Source organism: Drosophila virilis, chromosome 5 (assembly GCF_030788295.1).
Source record: "Drosophila virilis strain 15010-1051.87 chromosome 5, Dvir_AGI_RSII-ME, whole genome shotgun sequence".
Lineage (NCBI taxonomy): Eukaryota > Metazoa > Arthropoda > Insecta > Diptera > Drosophilidae > Drosophila > Drosophila virilis.
In genome coordinates this window covers 11,043,498-11,067,430 of record NC_091547.1, presented here as the reverse complement: position 1 = coordinate 11,067,430, position 23,933 = coordinate 11,043,498, and the positions used below count along the sequence as shown (strand labels likewise).

The window sequence follows — 23,933 nt, the reverse complement described above, 5'->3', positions numbered from 1 at the left end:
ATTTCCTTTTTCGTTGTCAATGCTTTGCGCTGAGCGGCAAACCCAACAGCGACACCACCAAACCAACCCGAACCAGCCCGACCCACCCACATAGCCAACTGCAACCACTCACCGCAGGGGGCATTTTTGAAGCGCACTTCAGGCAAACACAGCGGCTTTGATAGTTTTGTCGCAAAGTTTGCGAAAATGTTTAGAAATAAATGGTTTTGAATTTGTTGCCTTGGCCGCTGCCTTCAATAATGCCCAGCGGGTTGGGGGCGGGGGCGTGGCCACAAAGCAAAGCAGCAAAAAAATAAAAAAATATATTTTAATCTTAAGCTACAAACAAAATATAAAAAAACAACTAAAATGTTGCATTTGTTTGTTTGCATTTATATTCAAATTGAGTTGCGGAAATTTTCAAATAGTTTTTGCGGCTACGAACTGCTCGGCTAAACTGGAAGGGTCTGTATTTGATTATTTTTCACTAAAATTATAAATGCAAGTCTGTATTCTAATTTTGTGCAGTGGAGAATTGATAGGGATATAAATAGTTTTCAGCAAAAATCAATCCCCCTCTGTGGAAATTGCTGTAGGCAAAGTATTTAGTTTCGATTACTATCTATTCGAAATATAAGTAAAAATGTGGTCTCTAGGGTGGGTTTAAATTTCATACGGGCGGGAAATGGTCCCATAAGTAATACCTTAAATGTGAACTAACGAACTTGGCCCGCGCAAAGCCGGGCTATTCACGTGGATCTAACATTAAAAGACTCAAATTTCATACGGGCGGGAAATGATCCAAAAAGAAATACACAAAATATGAAGCAAGTAATTTGGCCCGCGCAATGCCGGCTAATTTACGTTGCTTTTATAATACATTTACTAAACTTGAAAAGCTATCAAAATCTTTTGTTCTGGCATTTGCAACGATATGTGAAATGCTTTTCAATAAATTCTCTGCTCAGGGTATTCAACTGGCGGCTTGGCGGGCGGGGTGAATTTTGTGCATTGCACAGTCTTTTGTCTTCGTCAATCTTTTGTTGGTTGATTTCAGCTTGGCGCCGCATTACGTAATCTTTTGGCATGGCCATCGCATGCGCCTGATCCTGCTAAGCCTGATCTACCCAAAAAAATAAGAGAAAAGAAAAACTAAAGAGAGAAAGCCAGCGCGAATCAGCTTAAATGTTGGCATCAATGCTGAAGGTCTCGGCTTTAGTTGATATGCAGAGCAAAGCTGGGGCAAATCCAGCAGCTGACTTGGGGCTTAGTTATTGTCAAGCTGCTATCATATTTGGGCCACATTGAGGAATGTGCCACGGTCGGCTGCAGTTGCATGCAACGTGACAAAAAATTGCTGCTGCTAATTTTCGTTTGTTTTCCGAGAGGGCGTTAAAGTGGGATTTGCAACATACCTGGACAGGTAGCTGCTACGGCTGCGACGTTCCAGCGGCAAATGGGTCTCTTCTCTTTCAAATCCAGCTTCAGCTTGCCACAGATTGTTGTCGTCGATGTCGTTGTCATTCTTGTTGTCGTTGTCGTTGTAGTTGTTATTGTTGTTGTTGTTGTTGTTGTTGTTGTTATTGTTTCTGTTTCTGTGCTGGGCAGCAAACATGCCTACACCTTGCACAGCCGCATTTAAGTCAGACAATTGCGAAAGGAAGTCATTCCGAGCTGCCTCGGGATCATCAACAAATTGTTGTTGCTGCTGTTGCTGTTGCTGTTGCTGCTGGCGTTGGTGTTCCTGCTGTAGCTCCTGGGAATTTGCGTATAGTTTTTGCTGCGGCGGCTGCCATTTGGCTGTGGCTTTGTTGTAGTTATAGTTGTCATTGTTGTCGTTCCTATCTGCAATGCCATCAACGTTGTTGTAGCCATAATCGTTGTTATTGTTGTCGTTGTTGTTGTTATTATTGCCGTAGTAGCTGCTGTATCTATTGTTTTGAAGCGCTGACACGGACTCCTCCTCGCAGGCCGATGCGAGAGTTGTGCGCCTTGTTGGGCCACCAAATCGTGCAGCAACAATGGCCAACAGCAGCAGCTGAAAATGTAACCACAAAAAGAACACAAAAGATATATATATATATATGTACATAAATATGGCGATATCTGTAAATGTTTTGGGCTAATATAATTACAAAAAAAGGGCTCTGGACTGCGCAATTCGATTTGATTGGCTCCCTGAATGGCATTTAATATGCACTCTAAGTCACGCAAGTGGCACAAATCTAACCACTAATTCAAGTTAAGGTCTCACAGGCTTTTGATTGATAAAAGCAACTAAAACAAAACGCAGACGCAAACTTCCTGTCGCAAAGTTCAATTCCCTTTTGGATGTTGACAATCAATGCGTCGGCATTTTGTCAAAACCCAAACAAGAAGGACCGAAAATTCAACACTCTTCTTGACCGATTGCTGCCTTAGTATTTAAATTATATAATAGTTCGATTTGATACGGCTTACCTCCTGGAAATTCACAATTGCTCTATATATATTATTATATTTTACTTATAGGTAAGGAGCAAAGTTAAGTTAGTTTCCTCAAACCCAAAAACTTTACTTGTAATCGTTCATTTCCATGCTACAATATGATATAATTGTCCGATGCGACCTGCACACTTTCAACTTTCGCATAGAAATAAACAAATAAATATGACTATAACTATTCAGATTTTGTTCCCGATAAATATGGCTAGCGACATGTATTTCTAAGCGTCACACACTTCGTTACAACATTATGATACTCCGTGCAAGAGTATTGAAAACCTCACAAAACCCTAAAACCAAAACCGAACCCAAACAAGTTGTCCAAAACTTTCGAGCCTTCTCCAATGCCGTGTGGACTATTTAGAAGTAGGAGGATTGCACGCGCCTATTCCGGCTGGCTGGGACATGAAAAACTTTTAGCAACCAGCCCTTGGACATGCTTCCATTGAGTGAGTGCCCCAGTCAGCCAGCGTCAGTGCCAGTCTGGTGACTTTGATTATGTGGTCCTGTCGCTTTCTCCCTCCCCCCTCTAGCTTAATCTGAAAGTGCCCGCAAGTCAAATAGAGTCGTCCTGGCGCGTCATCGCATTTGGGTGCTGCTTTCGGTCCGGATAATGCCTCTGACTGCCGTGCGACCCCTGCGATAATATGCCGCACGCGTGGCCCAAGGATATATAGAACATATGTATATTATGTACTTTATAGGTATGTAGACCTATATTTTACCACATTCATAATAAGCACACGGTACGTGACCAAATAGTTGGCGCCTTAATAGAAAATGTTCTAAAAACTATGCAATGCCAAGTGGAAAGAGCGCAATACGTTAAGATTGGATACTGGATACCCTATTATAGTTAAATTTTAAGGAAATACAAGTATTTATAGAAACATTTATCAAATATTAAAAACATAAAAGCACAAATGCAATAAATATTGGGGTGCATATACAAAATTAGGAGTATTCTTCTATACAAGTATATTTATACGTCTTTATATATAAATTGTTATTGGAATAGTAGTGTATTAATTTAATTATAATTTTGTAATAATATTATAGTTGTTTCTTACTGTCATTTTGGTTGTTAGAACTTCGATTTTTAGTTGACTGTGTCAAGTTTTCCCCCATTCCTCCATCTTATTTTATGTAAGTACCAAAATAATAGATAATCTGATTGTAAAATATATCATGTACCATTATAACATTTTCTGGTAAATCTGATATTTTAAGAAGCCGGAACATCTTTCCGTAAGTCTTAAATAAGGTACAAACCGCAGCATAACTAGAATAAATCTTTCACTTTGGACTACAAGTTCTTTTATATCCAGCTAGTTTTACATGCGCACAACACACATACATATAACTAAATGGCACATATGTACACGGAAGCGTATAGTTATATGTATGGGAATCTAAGTTTCTTGTTGCTGTGGCTGTGTAAGATTTCTTTTATGCCTGCTGCTGTGGCATTTCCTGCCTATCGTCTTTTGGCCCAGTGCCTACCGCAAAACTTCTTTCATTTGCGCTTTTTGCCTTAGCACCCAATGCCCCATGTTTGCCGGCCCCGTTCGATCCCCTGCCCTGCGCCCTCTAAGCGCCAAGCAGACCAAGTTTGGGGCAAGTTTGTCAAACTATTTGTATGGAATTCACAATTTCTGTTGATGAAGTTTCGCACAAGACGCTCGCTGGCTTACGATGGCCGCGTGATCTGCGTGTACAAGTGTTTATGGAATTGAATACTTAGTGCGGGGGCGGAAGTAGAGGGTTGGGTTGATGGCTGCTTGTTGTGAGTCCATTGACTGCCAGTTGGTCTTACAGGTGGCATTGTCTTAGTTTAAGACATCTTTTCCTGATTTAAAGTTGTCAGCCTAATCCGATTTCGCCTACTGGGGCAAGCTGACTAAAAAATATAGAAAAAGGGTCGTTCAATCCTAGCTGAAGGCTTAGAGACCCTCAAAATCCTTGCCACACGCCTGGTTATTTCCTTTTTTTAAGCCTTTAACATTTCTTTTTTAAATATTTTTCATTCAGTTTAAATATTTATATAATTCTTATTTATTTAAGCTACAAAAACATTTTTCATATGTTTTAATCCTTATATAAGTTGCACGTGTATTATTTAATGCCGTTTTTAATGAACATTAATTAAATAAATAATTGCTCAATATGTGTGTGTACGTGTGTGCGCGTGTGTGTGTGTTCTGTTGAATATTATAAATATGGGTTCGCACGTGCCAAGGACAATTGAAATTATAATTTCATAATTTATTGTGCATGCTTGCAATAGTTTTTCTTTGTTTTAGCAAAAAACTATTATTTTTGGATTTTAATACCCTTTACTTATTTGGAAGCTATTGAACATAATATATTTCTAGCCTGCAGCTTTGCCAAGAAAACGGCTTTTAATATAGTTTTTACTCCTTAGCAATTTCATTTTTACACGAGGAATATTCTTTAGTTTTACACATTTTTTGTCTGCTTTAAAATCATTAATTTTTTTTTAAATTTTTCTTATACTTTTGCTTGATGTATTTTCTTTATTATGGAAGATCCATTATCATGGAATTTTTCCTGAAGCTCAGCCTTCATATTGTTTTAGGTTTTACTCTTTCGAATTTCCTTTTTACGAATTATAAATGCTCTTTATTTTTCTATAATTTCTGGCTATATGGGTTTACTTAAAATTTGTATTATTTTTTTTTTTCCTTAACTTTACCCATGTTGATTCCATTTTTTCCCGTTTTTCAAGCCTATTATATCTTCTTTGTAACAAAAACTTTTTAAAAAAATCTTTCTTTATTTCATATTTAATTATATTCTGTTAATTCCATTCCTTGATTTTCTGCATAAATTGTTTTCATTTATTTTTTTAATAATCAAATTGTTAACCGCAGTTTGGCCCATGATTACCTTTTTTATGCAGGGTATTCGTGCGTCCTTTACATTATTTTATATTATTTTTATCTTTTTGTGGGTATATTTTGTAGCTGCCATTCAATTACATTTTCAATCAAACAACAATCCACCGGGCAATGTTCAACTGTCGACACACGCATTCAGACACACACACACACACACACACATTTATACACACACGTACCACAAACATATGTAAAGTGCCAATATATATATGTTTATATATATCGTATATGGATTGCATAAATTTGTGACCTTTGAGTTTTCAATTCAATTTTGTGCACGGCAGCAATTGTTCGGCAAAACTTTGTCCTTACACCAAAAGCGCAAAAACAAGCAACAAAGTACACTCACACACATGCACACACGCAGAGGCACACTCAGCCGCAATTTGCATGCATTGGGTTGAAAAGGGGGCGTGTGCTGGGGGCGGGTGTTGCTGCCACTCGAAACATAAAACAACAGCAAAAAAAATTTAGAACATGAAAATTTTACATTGCTTTTTTCGATTTGTTTTAATTGTTGCGCTCACTCCATGTTGTTGTCTTTGTTGTCGTCGTCGGCGCTGTTGTTCTTGTTGTTGTTGTTTGTTTGTTTTGCAATAATTTGGATTGGTCTTTGGCTGTTGTTGGCTGTTGGCTGCTGCTGCTTGCGTTTTGGCAATACATGCGGCTGCTCTGGCGATTATTATTGGCAATTGTCAAATATTAGTTTTTGTTATGGTTTCATCAGAGCGAAAGCATTGATGGCGATTTTAATTAATTTCAAAGTTTGCCAATATCAAAAGTTGCCTACAAGTTGCCCCGTTTTTGTTTTTGTTGTCGTATCGCAATTTCAAGTGTCGATAGGTCAATTTGCCAACGTATTTATGAAAATTTTTGCGACTGTTGACCCTCAAAACAGAATTTGAGTTAGGTGGTTTTCTTATTGTTTTGGGCTATTTAAGCTTTGTCACCAAATGTATTACGATTATAACACTCCGTTAAACATATAAAGGCAGTCTGAATAGTCGACTCGATATAGTTATAAGCGAGCATATATAAGCTATTAAGCATACATTTTATTGGAGAGTATGAATAGCCGACTTGTAATAGTCATATGTGTGCGTGTTAGGTGAATAATTAGTGAACAATTTTTTTTCATTTATGAGGCCTTATTAAACACTCATAAGTACTTATCTATACCACATTAGGGTTTTAATTGATATTAATAGTATCAATATTTGTTAATATTTTAATTTAATATTGTTACTTCAATTTAGCAAGTAACAATTATTTATGCAAACATGCAACTGACTATTATAATTTATGAAATTTTATTATTAAAATATATCTAAATATAATGAGCAGATGTTATTTAATTTAATGTCACGATATTTTTATTTTTTTACAGATGACCTGGGAACTCCTCGAAGGCGAAATTTGAATATCCTAATCAAGCTCACATAGTTCGGATTGTATTTAGCGAATTATCGTCTAAACTCATAATCTGCATCGGCTAAACAAACATGAGAAGGTAAATAGAGTTTTTGTACGAATAACTTTTTATATTTTTTTAGAAGAACTAACATTAAGCCAGCCAATGCTGCTGGCGTTAACACAGAACGCTTAAAACATCTATATCCTCTAATCGTCAGCAAAGAGCGGAACCTCAAATAGAACGTTTTTTCCTGTGCAATTTTAAAATACGCTTTCAAACTTGTTAGCTGAATACATTGAGGTTGTTCAGGGCACAAATCGTAAAGTGCAGCTTAAGTCTAAGCCTGGGTAAACTGTGTTAATTTTTTGCCAGCTTCAGATTCAAGCTTCTGCTTAATGTTACGCATACGTCACGTGCGCTCCATAGATGACACTTACTGCGATTATTTGCCTTGTCCATTTGCTGCTCTGCTTTGCAAAGCTTAATCACCTGGCCGCAGCCGCACGTGTATCATCAACACACACAATCACTCCAACAATGTTTTTCATGGTAAGACTCTGAGCTTTAATGTAACAATTAGTGGCTGACATTGGTTTTAGTTGTTAGCCTAGTTGATGCTCTTTTTATGATTAGGATTTACACTGTGCCCTCTCACCCCCTCTTGCTCTCTCTATATATAAATATATATTTATTGACATTTGTCCTTGCACAGGACTTTGCATTTATTAAGCCACTTCATTGAAATTCTATTTATCAATTGTATTCTGCAATCTGCTAACGCACACACACACACACACACACACATGCACATACATATGTGTCAATATTGACAACAAAAACAGCTTTTGCTTTTGCGTCGCTTGTGTCGTTAGTCCTTATTGTCCTGGTCGCCGCTGCATGCATTAAGGCTCAAATGCGAAAATTATAAAAGCCAAAAGTGGTAATTTAATGAAAACACTCTTCGCTTTAATCTGATTATCTAGTGGCCTTTTAATACCCTCTCGCTGAAGGTCATTGTGGCTATTGAAGCTGCGCCGTTGCACACAATTATATTCAGCGAGAAGCTTTTAACAGTTCAGATAAGTTGTCTAATTGGACATTTTCGCGGGCACTCTAATGGTATTTAAGGCGAAAGTATGAAAGTTTATGCACTTTAGACACTTCGTGGTATTTTTATATTATATTTATCAGTATTTAAAAATATTATTATTTTGAATATATTATTATTATTATTTCTTTATACATATTCTATACTTAGAAAAATAATTAAAAATTAATAATATCTATTAGGTGTACTTAAAGCACCTTAATAGTTCAGTTAAAGAGCATTAATTTCGTTACTCTAAGCAGCTAAAATAGTATTTGGTGCTGCCGGTACACACGCAATCTCACACACCCACACACACACACACTCACAGACAAAGTCACAGCCACAAACTCACGCGTGCTTGCTTTGATTTTCATATTGATTTATATAAAACACAAAATGCCATATTGCGAGTATGTGTCCATGTGTGTGTGTGTGTGGCATGCAACAAGTGTCAATGTGTTAAATGCATCTCTATATACATAAATTTATCGAGTATTTGCCCCGTGGCATGTGTGGAATGCTGTTGCACAACTGCATTTACTTGCGACAACTCCACGAACTCAGCTCGGTTTGTGCCATTCAAGTCAGCTTATTGGTATGCATTTGCATGTTTGTGTGCTCGCGTCTGTGTGTGTGTGAGTGTGGACTCCAGCATATTGAAATTGTTGCCATAGCAGACGTAATCCTTGCCAAACGTTCAGGGTTCAAAACTTGAAAAGGCCAAGGCGCCAGCGCCAGCGCGCTGATAACAAAAAAATGTAATAAACGCCAGCAAAATATTTGTCAAATCAATTTCAATTTCGATGTAGTCTAGTGTTTGTGTCAAGGACACACACACACAAACACACACAAAATATGGAAGAATAAAAATTGAATAAGTTAGGAGCAGCTAGCTGTGCGCGCCAACTAAGGTTAGAATCTTTTGCTGATTTTCCATTTTATATGCATTATTTTGCCTTTGGCAGGCGCACAACCACACCCACACACACACACACATTTGTAACCCACGCATAACACTTTTCCTGAGCGACGCTTGGGCAAAAGTTTTTAAGGTTACGTCGACAAATAAATGACACTTGAAGCCATTCTAGGGCCATATACTCTCCCAAAGGGACTATCTATGATTTGTTAAAAGTTGTTAGCGCAGCGGGCGTCGGTCTGTTGGCTTGTTCAGCATGACTTTAAAAGCGTTAAGCAGCACAAAAATGAAGTAATTTCAAAATTATAATTATCAAGAATTGTGAGCACAATTACTATATTATTTTCAGCATTATGCACAAAAATAGCTTCTCAAGTTTTAAATGATTTTTAATCGAAATGTGTTTGCCAGCCAACAGTTTATTTTTTTATAAGTTGCATTTGATGATTAAGAGTTAATATTTTCTTATATATTGCCAAACAACAAATTACCTGGGTAATTACAGTATTTACAAACACACTTGAAGTTGGGTAGTTAAATATGTAAACTAAAATATGATTCTTGTAAATTGAAAGAACCAGAAAAATTCCCTTTATTATTTAAGGGCTAATAAAGTTGAGCACATATTTTTTGGTTAGAGTATCGAATATGCGTGGCTTAAAATATTTTCCGTTTATCCACTTTATTCACGCAGAGCAGTTATTTTTTATTTTTATTTGTGATATGCGTGTATTTCTTTCTTATTTGCAATTTTGGTCCTTTGTGCCTAACGGGAATACAACATGACAGTGTGACAGTACAGCTTGTCTGTCTGTGTGTGTGTGTGTGAAAAATTATTGAAGACACTGTTGATAGACGACGCATTGGGGCCCCTTCGCTATTGTATGCGACATGTTTTGATTGAGGTAGACCACAACAACAACAACAACAATCGCTGTGAGAAATAAGTCTGGCATCTTTACTTATTTATTAAATTTACTGCCTCTTTTTGGTCGCTGGGGAAACGGCGCCTGAAAGCGGGCTACAATAAATTTGGTTAAAGGCTGCCAAGTAAAAGGGCTAACACGTTTTATCCACATACCAAATTAAAGTTGACCAACTGTCAAACGGCCTCCAGGCCACAACTCGAGTGCTGACGACTCGGCAAACGGGGGCGGCGGGAACTTGATCGTGGGGTGGTTTCTTATAAACTCGTATTAAAATATGTCAAAATATGACAAAAGTTCCTCAACGTTGCCTTTTCCTGCTATCTCCTATGCTTTGGCTGCTTGTGCGTAGCTGTTGGGTGGCAGGATTTTCATAATTCCAGCACACAATACAATTTTGTTGTTCTTGTTGTTGTTGTTGTAGTTGTTGCTCTGTTTGGCACTGTGATTGCTTTTACCCCAGCCCTTGGCCGGGTTCGATGACAAATTGATGCTTTGACACTGGCTCAATGCAAAAGTTTAATCTCCCATTGATTAAGTTAAGTTCCTTTCAGTTTGTCAAGTGTCGCTTGAAGCGAATTAATACCAAAACATGTTGCTTCAAAATGAAGATAAGTCAGACACGAGTGTAAATAAATATAGTGGAGTATAGAGTGCTAAACCAGTTTTTAAAATTAAAATTTCTTTATTTTCGAGAAGAAACCTTGTTAGTGTCCGGCAAAGCTCATAATTTCTTAAACTGAGCACCAATATTTTGATTCTAACCATTAAATTTTATTTTAAAATGTCTTAATACGAGGTCTTCAGCACTTTTTTTAAGAAATTGAAATTGAAGATTTGTAACCCAACTCTCATGTTAAATATAAAACAAATTGTCATGTGGTCTATTCCAATTTAATTTAAATCAAGCAAGATTGATTTGATGTGAATTTTGCTATAACTTTTTTTTCCCAGTGTACAAGTGTATTTTTGTGGGGCATGTTTAAAAAGCTGTCGCATTGCTTCGGGGCATTATGCAACTTTGCTTAGTATTTACAACAATTTGTCACTTGGTTCTTTTTTGGGTAAAAGCTCATGTGTGTGTGTGAGAGCATTTCAATCAGTTGAACATAGGAAATAGCCACAATTTTGGATGAGAGTTTCCGGAACTTTGTTGCACAGCAGCTGTCGCAATGTGACAGAAATTTTTGCAATTACACTTTTGCAGTTTGCGAACAATTTTTTTGTTTAGGCCAACAAAGTGAGATGTACAATTGTTGACATTATTTTTGGATTTAATATGTGTATATTTCTGTGCTCGTTTCTCGGTATTGCTTTTGCCAAATTGTTTTGTTACGTCTGCATCTTCGTTTTGATTGTGGAAAGTTTTATTGCAGGCGTTGACAGTAATAAATATTATGTGCATCACACTTCCGGTTGCTTTATTTATGGCTCTGCCACAGCTTCTACACTTAATGGCCTAACCCACCCTGTGGCAACTCAAATTGCAATTGAAATCCTCCTGCCTGCCCATGTTTGGGCAGTTGTTGTGCTTGTGGTGTGTGTGTCTGTGTTGTCCTTTGTGGAAAAACCATGCACGAGACAGCTTGAAATCTGATGACAGGGCTGTAGTTTAGTAGACGGTAACTATCACGACTAAACACGAATTCATATAACTAAACACGTCTCTCACATTATATGAACACGAAGAGATTTTAAATGATTGCATTCATGATAGTTCACACATTTACTAATACAGCTATAAAAATCAATCAGGTTCCATAAAGAAAGAAGTAAAGAAAGTTTGCGAATCGAGGCACGCGCCCATCGCTAGTTTGTGTCTGTGGCCTGTATGATGAGAAATTGTATCGTATGTTGCACAATTTGTCGTCTTGGGGCTGTGGTGAGGTGCTTTAACCAACAATACACAGCATTTGTTCTCAAAATGCATCGAACTGTGCTAATTTCTAGTGCATGCTTCTTGTTGAAGACATGGCCAACAAATGTTAACTGCAAAATTCAGATTGAAGTAGAATTTCTCTGGAAAATATACAAGTCGTATATGCATCAACAACAATAATTCGATCTTTAAAGGGGTTCAAGCGTTTCTAATGGGGTTCAAGCGCAGCTGTTGAACATTTGACGAAATTTCACAAAAGATTTCTGAAGACTTTTCGAAGCATCTGAATAAGTATTTGCATTATTATAAATTATTTGCATATACTATAAAACCTGATATCTGTAGCTCTGAGAGATGATTGTGAATTCTGCTTATATTATTTTCCATTTCTTATTAGCTTTGGCCGTGGTCAACAAATAAACACACTGACACATAAATACACTGTCAAATGCTGAAAAGTCCATTGTGCGTGTGTTTGTGTGTGGCTGCTACTTAAGTTTATACGAATAACTTTCTTTGGAATTGAGATGAGAAATAACAAAAAAAAAAGAATAAAAGCCTTTCACAATTCAAATTTGGTTTACTTTGGCATTATGCATGACTTCCAAGTGGACCAAGTAGCCATAATATAGCATTGTGCTTAGTGTTATTTACATGCCATGTCAAACAGATTGCATAGATACAGATACAGATACAGACACAGACACAGATACAGATACAGATACAGATACAGATACAGATAGAGATAGAGATGCAGATACAAATACACATACAGATAGAGATGTGTGCGTGTGTGGATAACGGTAACTCGGCCGTTCGAGTGGCAATTTGTGCGTGCACCGAAGCGAACAGTTGCCAGCAAACACTCGAGAGACACAGAGCGGGGCTTATAGAGTGGGTGAAGAGGTGAGGTTGTTTTTTTTTAGTATATTACATGTTTCTGCCCATGCAATGCAGACGAATGCAATTTGCACAGGCTGCTCGAAAAGTATACTCAATATGTGTGAATATAAAAATAACTTTCAAATTTTAAATAATAGTACATTTCCTTTAAAATATTATTGATTGAGATACTTTTATTTGAATTCAAAAATATATATTTGGTTTTTTTCGAATTTTTAAACGAAATTAATTTACAAATTTAGAGCTTGTTAAATTTTTATAGTAGCTAAAATAATTTTCTAGATATCCTAACTGTATAAACTCAGCTTTAAGTTTCAGTTCACACAAGCCAGATATCTAGAAAAGTATTTGATTAATGATGCATTTAAAGCCGAAGAAGAAGATTCAAATAGATGACATACACTCCCTAAAAAGTGCTTAGGTATTCTGTTTTCATATGAGACATAGTCGAGCATACTTAAGTAAAATATATTAAAGAAAACATTTTAAAAGAGTTCAAAAATAAATCAAAGTCTTATAGGGTTTTGTTAACCTTGTTTGCAAATTTCTGTTTAAAATATTTCTTGATATCAACAATTCTTAAATTTTTCAATTTTCTGAATATTCTACGAACTTGTCCAGCACACCTCGCATACCCTTACACAAACGAACATATAAACTCGTATATGCATACAAAAAAATCCGCATAACTGCAGCTAGTTGAGATTTTTGCCTGCATTCGAAAGAAAATATTTTTTCCAGCTTACAGCTCTTCAGCCGAGCAGTTAGTGTGGGCGATGCGTCGGTGGACAGGGATTATTATTTTGGACGTGAAACTTTTTTGCCAAAAACAGTTGCGCAATATTTGCGAACAAAAATGTCAATGCCGACTCGTCGAATGATCGGAATGTGGTCAAACACAAGAAGATATAAAAGAAATAACATAAAATAAATACAATATCCGTTTCTGATAGAAATTTTAAGATAAATTGTAAAATTGATAGCCGTAACTTTGGCTGAGCAGCTGCTCAATAAAATAATCATGGCTTTCTGGTGTGCCGGAAAACAAATGCGCATTTAACATTCATGCGGCCGCAACGATGAGTGGCCAAAAATCAAGAGGGCAGACCAATGCAGCAATGCAAATCCTGGCAAGGATTAAACGCCAAAGGACGCATATACCACCGGACCAGGCGACCAGTCGACCAGGCGACCGTTCCACGTGCCCCTCCGTGCTGGTCGCTTTCTTTGGCCAGCACGTTATGGAAAGGCAGCCACAAAGTCATTTCACTGGGTCGGATGTTTGCGGGCAAATGAAAGGACGCACAAACGGCAGAGCCCAGTTCAGACAACGACAAACAGAGATGAATATGGTAAGAGGGTAAGTGAGGGGTGGGGAGTGGGGGTTGGTATTGAGAATTGGGTAAGGGGAGGCTTGTCTGCTCGCTTAGCACGAAGAAGTCGTAAATTTCAGCTGCAGCCTTTGGACAGTTTAATTTCGATTTCCCTTTTAGCCAATGGTTGCGAAAATGGCGCGTGCTCAGTGCCAAATGAAAAATGACCAAAACGAGTTCGGGATTGCGAATTGCGGGAACGAAAGCGTCAACTACCAGGACCGATACAAGTCATATATAAACGACCCTTGGCAGGTATAAAATAAATTTTCTCAAAAAGCTTTGAAAATAATTATGAAATTGATCGGACAGCAAACAATCAACTTTTATACAAACGTTATCCACCAACTTTCTACAAGTACGGGTGAAATTTCCAATATCGCTGAAACAGGTATTTATTAAGTTCATATGTAGAACTGCGAAAACTGTGAAACTCTTCTCAAATGATTTATCTTATAGATATTTGAAAATAAATTGGAGCGCAAAATGTGATCCACCAAATCTTTGACCCCAAAATGGAATTTCCCGAAACCCCGCCCTAACGTGCACCTATATCATATAATTTAACTACAGTGAAACTTTCAGCTTCGCAGCTCTTATGGTTTGGGCTGTGCGTTGATCACCAATCGGTCAGTCAGTCAGTTAGGACAAGCAGTTTTGTATATAGAGATAAATACAGTCTGATTTCGTTATCTAAAGATTTAAAATATGAATGCTTTTTCTTTCAGCCATCATCATCGCCTAGCGATACGGAACCTAGTGGACCCACATAGACGACCGAATACCTGCAAAATGCGCACGGAAACGTTCCAGACGGGATCCTTACGAGTTGAAGGAGTTCAAAATCTAAGTGAATTTAGTCGAGTTTTTTCTTATTAAATTTTTATTAAAATTGCTGCATGTGTATATTGTGAATGAACGAAAATAATAAATAAATGACGAAAATGATCATGATCATGGCGAGATTATGTCGTTCTGTATATTTTAACATATTGGGTCATCTCTTAGAATGTTGATTTTTGGATGGCAATCGATAGTCGGGATCCGTATGAACAGAAAGAGGTATATCATTCCGAAATCGGATTGTATTTAGCCGAGCTATTTCCATTTTAATATATAATAAATATTACAGCAAGAGGTATATTGTGAATGGTTTATTTTTATGCGCGGACCAAAAGTATGCTGTAGAAAAGCTACTTTATTAGGATCAATCGAATTATCTGTTCATCACAAAAGTATGCAATGCTTTCTTTTACCATTATGCCAAGATCAACGGCGGAGTTATGTCGCTTTGAAACGTCATATGTCCAGGATTTTTTTAGAGCGGCGGAGCTATGTCGTTTCAAAACGACATAACTCCGCCAAGATAATGGTAATGTGAGATTATGTCGTTTTGAAACGACATATCTCACCGCTCTAAAAACAACATTTTTACAAGAAATTTTGCAAAAATACCAGGCGAACAGAAATGACTAGCAGGTAGAATGCTGATTTTTGGGTGGCAATCGATTGTTCGGACCCGTACGAGTAGAAAGAAGTATATCATTCCGAAATCGGACCGTATTTAACCGAGCTATTTCCATTTTAATATATAATAAATATTTCAGCAAGAGGTATATTGTGAATGGTTTATTTTTATGCGCGGACCAAAAGTATGCTCTAGAAAAGCTACTTTATTAGGATCAATAGAATTATCTGTTCATCACAAAAGTATGCAATGCTTTCTTTTACCACTATGTCATGATCAACAGGGGAGCTATGTCGCTTTGAAACGTCATATGTCCAGGATTTTTTTAGAGCGGCGGAGCTATGTCGTTTCAAACGACATAATGTCGCCTGCGCTTATTCTGATTTTGGGTCATCTCGTAGAATGCAGATTTTTGGGTGGCAATCGATTGTTCGGACCCGTACGAGTAGAAAGAAGTATATCATTCCGAAATCGGACTGTATTTAGCAGAGCTATTTCCATTTGAATATATAATAAATATTTCAGCAAGAGGTATATTGTGAATGGTTTATTTTTATGAGCGGACCAAAAGTATGCTGTAGAAAAGCTACTTTATTAGGATCAATAGAATTATCTGTTCATCACAAAAGTATGCAATGCTTTCTCTTACCATTATTGCAAGATCAACGGCGGAGTTATGTCGCTTTGAAACGTCATATCTCCGCCGCTCTAAAAACAACATTTTTGCAAGAAATTTGGCAAAAATACCAGGCGAACAGAAATGACTAGCAGGTAGATGCACAGAAAATTTCGGCGGAGATATGTCGTTTCAAAACGACATAACTCCGCCAAGATAATGGTTATGTGAGATTATGTCGTTTTGAAACGACATATCTCACCGCTCTAAAAACAACATTTTTACAAGAAATTTTGCATAAATACCAGGCGAACAGAAATGACTAGCAGGTAGATGCACAGAAAATTTCGGCGGAGATATGTCGTTTCAAAACGACATAACTCCTATTTCCATTGTAATATATAATAAATATTTCAGCAAGAGGTATATTGTGAATGGTTTATTTTTATGCGCGGACCAAAAGTATGCTGTAGAAAAGCTACTTTATTAGGATCAATAGAATTATCTGTTCATCACAAAAGTATGCAATGCTTTCTTTTACCACTATGTCATGATCAACGGGGGAGTTATGTCGCTTTGAAACGTCATATGTCCAGGATTTTTTTAGAGCGGCGGAGCTATGTCGTTTCAAAACGACATAATGTCGCCTGCGCTTATTCTGATTTTGGGTCATCTCGTAGAATGCAGATTTTTGGGTGGCAATCGATTGTTCGGACCCGTACGAGTAGAAAGAAGTATATCATTCCGAAATCGGACTGTATTTAGCAGAGCTATTTCCATTTGAATATATAATAAATATTTCAGCAAGAGGTATATTGTGAATGGTTTATTTTTATGAGCGGACCAAAAGTATGCTGTAGAAAAGCTACTTTATTAGGATCAATAGAATTATCTGTTCATCACAAAAGTATGCAATGCTTTCTCTTACCATTATTGCAAGATCAACGGCGGAGTTATGTCGCTTTGAAACGTCATATCTCCGCCGCTCTAAAAACAACATTTTTGCAAGAAATTTGGCAAAAATACCAGGCGAACAGAAATGACTAGCAGGTAGAATGCAGATTTTTGGGTGGCAATCGATTGTTCGGACCCGTACGAGTAGAAAGAAGTATATCATTCCGAAATCGGACTGTATTTAGCAGAGCTATTTCCATTTTAATATATAATAAATATTTCAGCAAGAGGTATATTGTGAATGGTTTATTTTTATGCGCGGACCAAAAGTATGCTGTAGAAAAGCTACTTTATTAGGATCAATAGAATTATCTGTTCATCACAAAAGTATGCAATGCTTTCTTTTACCACTATGCCAAGATCAACGGCGGAGTTATGTCGCTTTGAAACGTCATATGTCCAGGATTTTTTTTAGAGCGGCGGAGCTATGTCGTTTCAAAACGACATAACTCCGCCAAGATAATGGTTATGTGAGATTATGTCGTTTTGAAACGACATATCTCCGCCGCTCTAAAAACAACATTTTTGCAAGAAATTAGGCAAAAATACCAGGCGAACAGAAATGACTACAAGGTAGATGCACAGAAAATTTCGGCGGAGATATGTCGTTTCAAAACGACATAGCTCCGCCAAGATAATGGTTATGTGAGATTATGTCGTTTTGAAACGACATATCTCACCGCTCTAAAAACAACATTTTTGCAAGAAATTAGGCAAAAATACCAGGCGAACAGAAATGACTACAAGGTAGATGCACAGAAAATTTCGGCGGAGATATGTCGTTTCAAAACGACATAGCTCCGCCAAGATAATGGTTATGTGAGATTATGTCGTTTTGAAACGACATATCTCACCGCTCTAAAAACAACATTTTTGCAAGAAATTAGGCAAAAATACCAGGCGAACAGAAATGACTACAAGGTAGATGCACAGAAAATTTCGGCGGAGATATGTCGTTTCAAAACGACATAGCTCCGCCAAGATAATGGTTATGTGAGATTATGTCGTTTTGAAACGACATATCTCACCGCTCTAAAAACAACATTTGTACAAGAAATTTTGCAAAAATACCAGGCGAACAGAAATGACTAGCAGGTAGAATGCAGATTTTTGGGTGGCAATCGATTGATCGGACCCGTACGAGTAGAAAGAAGTATATCATTCCGAAATCGGACCGTATTTAGCCGAGCTATTTCCATTTTAATATATAATAAATATTTCAGCAAGAGTTATATTGTACATGGTTTATTTTTATGCGCGGACCAAAAGTATGCTGTAGAAAAGCTACTTTATTAGGATCAATCGAAATATCTGTTCATCACAAAAGTATGCAATGCTTTCTTTTACTATTATGCCAAGATCAACGGCGGAGTTATGTCGCTTTGAAACGTCATATGTCCAGGATTTTTCTTAGAGCGATAAGATAATGGTTATGTGAGATTATGTCGTTTTGAAACGACATATCCCACCGCTCTAAAAACAACATTTTTACAGAAGTTTTGCAAATATACCAGGCGAACAGAAATGACTAGCAGGTAGAATGCAGATTTTTGGGTGGCAATTGATTGTTCGGACCCGCACGAGTAGAAAGAAGTATGCCAATCCGAATTCGGACCGTATTAGCCGAGTTATTTCCATTTTAATATTTAATTAATATTTCAGTATGAGGTATATTGTGAATGGTTTATTTTTATGCGCGGACCAAAAGTATGTTGTAGAAAAGCTATTCTAAAAGGGGCAAGCGGATTATGTGGTCATCACAAAAGTGTGCAATGCTTTATTTTACCTTTATGTCCACAAACACACAAATGTTCTTCGGAAACTTTAAATGGCGATATCTCGGTCAAATAAAGCCCAATTCCGGTCAAGGGAGTGTGTTGGGGCCCACGCTCTACACCCTCTTTACCTATGACATGCCCACTGAGTCTACAATTGAAGCCGAGGATCCATGCGATCTTACCATCATGTGTTTACGAAGCTTCTGACGTCCTCCACCAATATCTTCACAAATTTGAAATGTGGGCCAAGCTTTGGAATATTGGCATTAATTTACGATTTTATTTTTTATTTTTTTTTTTATGTTTATTACTATTAGGTGTAGAGTCTGTACAATCATAATTTAAACCTTAACAATACATGGAAGAGAAATTTTATTTAGAACCGAATCCCATAACGCAGTATGAGGATTTCAATCTAAGTATAAGTATATTATTTGTAAAAATTAAAATAAAGCAAGCCAGTGCAATGGTATTTTGTAACCGTTAACTTTCAAACCTTAATTTAATTGTTGATAGAGCTTTTAAGTGCATTTTTCTGGGATTTGGAACTTTAGGTTCACCAGTGCATCGTGCATCCAGGAACCACAGAGGGAGGAGGGATGGCTGAATGAAAACAGAATACATACATATTTTTGGAGCCTTGCCGCTGGTTTTTTTGTATTAATTTGGATCTGTAGGTTCACCAGGACTCTATCAATGCGTCATGATATAAGGTAACTACGGTTTGTGCTGTGCTTTGATCACCAATCAATTAGCCAGCCAGTCAGTCTATCAGGCGGACCATTTTTTTAAATAGAGATATACGCATACGATATAAGTAAATAAGCGGAAGCAGGACATTAAGGACATGGCACTGAAGTGCAACAGACTTGCGCGGATATATATACGAAATGCCAACTGTCAAGTTTACGCACACACATGTGCATGTGTATGTATATATATATATATATATATATAAATGTGTTATTTCATTAGCACGGGCACGTGCTGAGTGCGTCCTGTGTGTCCTTTAGCTGCTAACAATGCCTGTCAGCACTAGGAAGCTGCATGACATTTAAATTAGTTTCGTGATTTTGCAATTTATTTTGATTTACATTCGCGCAGCTGGAAATATTTTCATGTATATACATTTTATATTCACTGCTGTAATTGTTGGCAATGCCAAAAAAAAAAAAAATCCAGCCCAAAGACGAAAACATCACCAGATGATGGGCTACTAGAAACCCTGCACAGTGGCAAAGCAGCATCCAAAATTTAAATTTACTCTATACCAAACTCTTAACAGCTTTCAAGTGTAGCGTATGAAGCATACAATACGCGTCACTCAAATAGTGCCGCCTTAACTTACTTCTTACTTACTAGTAACTGTTCCAAGCATTTAAGACTTGCGTCAAGAACTATTACGTATTATATATACTGAACGAAGAGGTTATATTTAAATGCCTTTCAAATTTATTCATCAACAAAATGACATTTAATAAATTACTTTCAACTAAATGTGCGTTAGCTTAGCTGTCTAACATGAGAATCGCATGGAATGGCACTGTTTAAGAATTTAATGGGGAAGATCAAGAGCATCAGCAAGAGAATCAGAACGAGGGAATAATAAAAAAGGGAAAGAGAGCAAAGAGAGACTGAAATCAATCGAGCTTGAAAATAAAATGATATATCTTTAAATAAGGTAGCACACATGCAAAACCTATGCCCCTTCACTTGGTGCTATTCAAACTACTCGCACTGTACTCAGCATGTTAAATGCATTGTCATCGTGTGATAATTAATTACAGCTTTAAGCCTTAATCAGCGCAAAATGCCCGACTTTTGCCAACTATAGAGTTGTTAACTATATTTGAGCGCAAACTACATAAATCTTTATGTATGTGTAGGCATATGGCTGCTAAATAATAAAAGCCAAAAAATTTCCGGCCAAATGCTCGCATATAATATAATATCAATCAGAAGCAAAATATGAGGCATAGCACGTGCGGCTAAGCAAACGGAAATTTGACTCAAATGAAAGTGAATGAATTTATCTGCAAATGAAGAGACCAAACGCACTATATATATATATATATGTGTGTGTGTGTATGTGTGTGTGTGTGCAAGTGTGTTGTTGTTATGTCAGATTATATGGCTTAGCTCACAAAGCGTCACATACGAAATTGCGGTGCGTGATTTTGATTTATAAATAATATAATAGGAGTACTCTGTACATTTTTATGTGCTGCTCGATTTGCAAGGGTTACAAACGGAATACGTAAAAATATTTGTGAGCTGCCATTGCTGCAAATTGTTGATATGCGCTAAAAGGGTAGCTTAAGTCCATGGGCTATTATAGGCAAGGATTTATATTCTTACTGAGTTCAAACTTAGCTTGTAGTGCATTATGCAGTTCGGCTTGATGCTCGCAGTGCTGCGTTTTATATTTAGCATTTTTATGCCAAACTGTCCCACAGTTTGTCCGGCACTCGCAACTCGTGTTGGCATCTATAAAAACCTTTACTGTCTGCCTGCGTCACAAACAATAAGGCGGATTTTGCGCTGCTGGGTCCTAACTCATTTTAGTGGCAGCTAAAAATTTTTGTTTGCCCATAAAAATATATAAAAAAGGGTCAAGTGGGTAGGCAAATAAATATGCCTGTACTACAGTACATGTGCGTAGGCTGAGCAATATAAATGTTTATACACACACATATAATACAGATACACAAATTGTTTGAAAGTGTGTGCTAAAAACTGTGCGAGCCGCCACTTTGTCATTTGATATGTGCCCTTGAGCAAGTGTGATCGTATATATATATTTATAGAAATAAATTTAGAAATATATAAACTATTATTTCAGAACGAATTTGAAGCTCTAAGCCGATTGTTAACAATACTTTTAAGTGTCTACTTTTTTTTATATACTAGAAATATTCGTTTTTTATCATTCTATAAATATATTCCTTGAAACAGACAACAATTTAATTAATAAACTAGAAAGTATACTTTAAATTTAGATAATAAAAAATTATAATGTATTATTAAAAATCAACAATTATATTGTGTAGAACAGAAATTGTAAATTGAAATAAAATTGTGCTTTAAATAAAATTCCCTCAATGAATTTATTGTATTCTTTTTGTCATAATTTAAGGTAAATGTTTAAAGCCCGCGCAATGCGAACAAATTTAATAAGTGTATATATTTTATTATATGTATATAAATAATTTGTAAATTTTAATTAACTAACTAATGGTAGCATCATTTCTTTCATTTAACAATTTTCCTCAAAATTTAAAAACTTAAATTAACACAAAACATAAGAATGCGCAAAATTACAAACTGAAAATAAGCTAATGTAAAATGTAAGCTGGCCATTTTTAGAAAACCAAAACTAATTTGCCTAATTGATAAATATTTGAATAGATGATATTTGGCAACCTTAACGTATTCATTTATTTTTGCACTAATTTAAATTAAATTACAGCGCTAATCGTGGCTGATATATATATGTATTTATATATGTGATAAAATATTTGTGATAGACAATGCGAGCGCTGATTGTTGCTAATAATTATCTCACACGTTTTGGCTTCTTTTGTTGCAATTCAATTTCGTAAATTTTGCGGCTACCATTTTCATTAATTTACAAAACGGACTAAAACAAAAACTCCCAATTATTTAATGTGTGATTGATGTACGCTAATTAGGTTGATATATTTTTGCAGCTTTCATGCCCAATGCGCTGTGTTATGATCCGAAAAATTGTCTGATAAAATCGTTTGTTTTTTTAATGCCCCATAAAAGGGCTTTGTTAAGGTAAAGCACATGCAACATATTATTATATGCATAAAAATGGTATTCAAAACATTTGATTATGTTTTAACTTTCAATTTTATCAAGCTTGTCAGCTATAAAAAGCCAGCTTTAAGTTCAAAGCAAACCCCAAACAACAGCAACAGCCGCAACAATAACAAGAATAATTAGTCAAAAATAAAGAAGAGAGCCTTATATTAGGCCTTGGTTTTTGGGGTCTGTCGAAGGCCGGAGATTCTGTGTGTAGTCTCTGTTGCGGTTGCGTTGCCATTTAAATGCCAATTTAAACATTTTCGAATTATTTGGTAAAAGTTTTTCGATTAACCTGCGCAGCCGTGGCAGCAAACAAGGACAACAACTATTATGGCAAACAGACGATTGCCATGAAGATGACTGCTGAGAGGCAGCACAATGCCATGGCCACACACACACACACACACACACACACACACACACACACACACAGTCAACTCGCACACACGAACTTACACATAAATACTTTCTCTCACAGACCCACTTACTCATACAGCTGGACTTATTGAGTATACTTGGTCGCTCTTGTGGTCCGCATTTTACGAGTGAACTTTTAATGATTTACGAGAATATTGCCACACACATTCCTTGCCCCCAATTCCTTGTTGCGCGACTTTTTATTGCCACAACTTGTTAAGGGGTTGTACATTTCATTGCCAGATAGCTAAAAAGTGGTACAGTTAATGAAAACTTAAGAGAAACCGTCGGAATTAAGTGTTGGACAGTGTAAAAATGCTTTTGAGCAAGTTTATAAACACTTGATTAAACATACTTTCTTTCAGTTAAACGAGTTTTGCAACACTCCAAACTAAATGTTAAAATATAGAGCTTCAAAAGCACATTCTTTTCATTTTTAAGTAGCTAAAGCCTCATGTTTTGAAAAAGAACTTCATAAGCTCTTCTCGAGATATACTGTGCTAATGCTAAAAGCTCGATAATTCATATCTTTTCGACTTTGTGCGTTCGACTTTAACGTTCTGATCTTCCGCTTAAAAGGCAAACTATGAAATTAAGAAAAACAAGCAGTTGTTTAATTAAACTTATTTGAGATTACCAACACTGTCAGCATTAGTCAGCACTACAAGAAAGATCAGCTTTAAAAGCACATTAAGAAATATAAATAAACATTTATAAATATATTTATGTGGAATCCAAAAGCTCAACTAATTAACATTATTTTGGCTTTAAGCAAGTCCCATTTTCATCCTTCAACTTTTTTAACGTTTTCAGCTGCTGTTACTAGACCATAAACCAAGCACAACAACAAATTTTCTGTTGTCAATGAAGCAAGGCCATCAACACACAACAATGGCAGAGGTGGTTAGAGAAAGGGGGCGAGTTGCTGTTATTGGAAGTTGTGGGGGAAGAATCTCTATGACTTTTATTGCCAGCATTCAA

The 23,933-nt window shown here is 36.6% G+C and overlaps 2 protein-coding genes across 2 annotated transcripts in view; one reads left to right on the top strand and one right to left on the bottom strand.

Moving 5' to 3' along the window:
* The window catches only part of LOC6626296 (uncharacterized), a 40,647-nt gene that overhangs the window by 2,341 nt on the left and 14,373 nt on the right, over window positions 1-23,933 (bottom strand). Inside the window, exon 2 of the mRNA XM_032435686.2 lies at window positions 1,395-2,017. Coding sequence (XP_032291577.1) covers window positions 1,395-2,017 — 623 coding nt within the window. The remainder of the gene's footprint in view (window positions 1-1,394; window positions 2,018-23,933) is intronic.
* On the top strand, window positions 12,725-14,843 carry LOC26531720 (uncharacterized). Its single transcript, XM_070209615.1, has 5 exons — window positions 12,725-13,867; window positions 14,009-14,143; window positions 14,201-14,279; window positions 14,348-14,517; window positions 14,617-14,843. Exons 1-4 carry the CDS (start codon window positions 13,595-13,597, stop codon window positions 14,353-14,355), a joined length of 495 nt encoding a protein of 164 aa, XP_070065716.1. The 5' UTR covers window positions 12,725-13,594; the 3' UTR covers window positions 14,356-14,517; window positions 14,617-14,843.

Coding starts and splice junctions, on each gene's coding strand:
- LOC26531720 (XM_070209615.1), top strand. CDS start 13,595: ATGAGTGGCCAAAAATCAAGAGGGCAGACCAATGCAGCAATGCAAATC. Junction 13,868..14,008: donor GACAAACAGAGATGAATATG/GTAAGAGGGTAA, acceptor TTTCCCTTTTAG/CCAATGGTTGCGAAAATGGC. Junction 14,144..14,200: donor ATATAAACGACCCTTGGCAG/GTATAAAATAAA, acceptor TTGATCGGACAG/CAAACAATCAACTTTTATAC.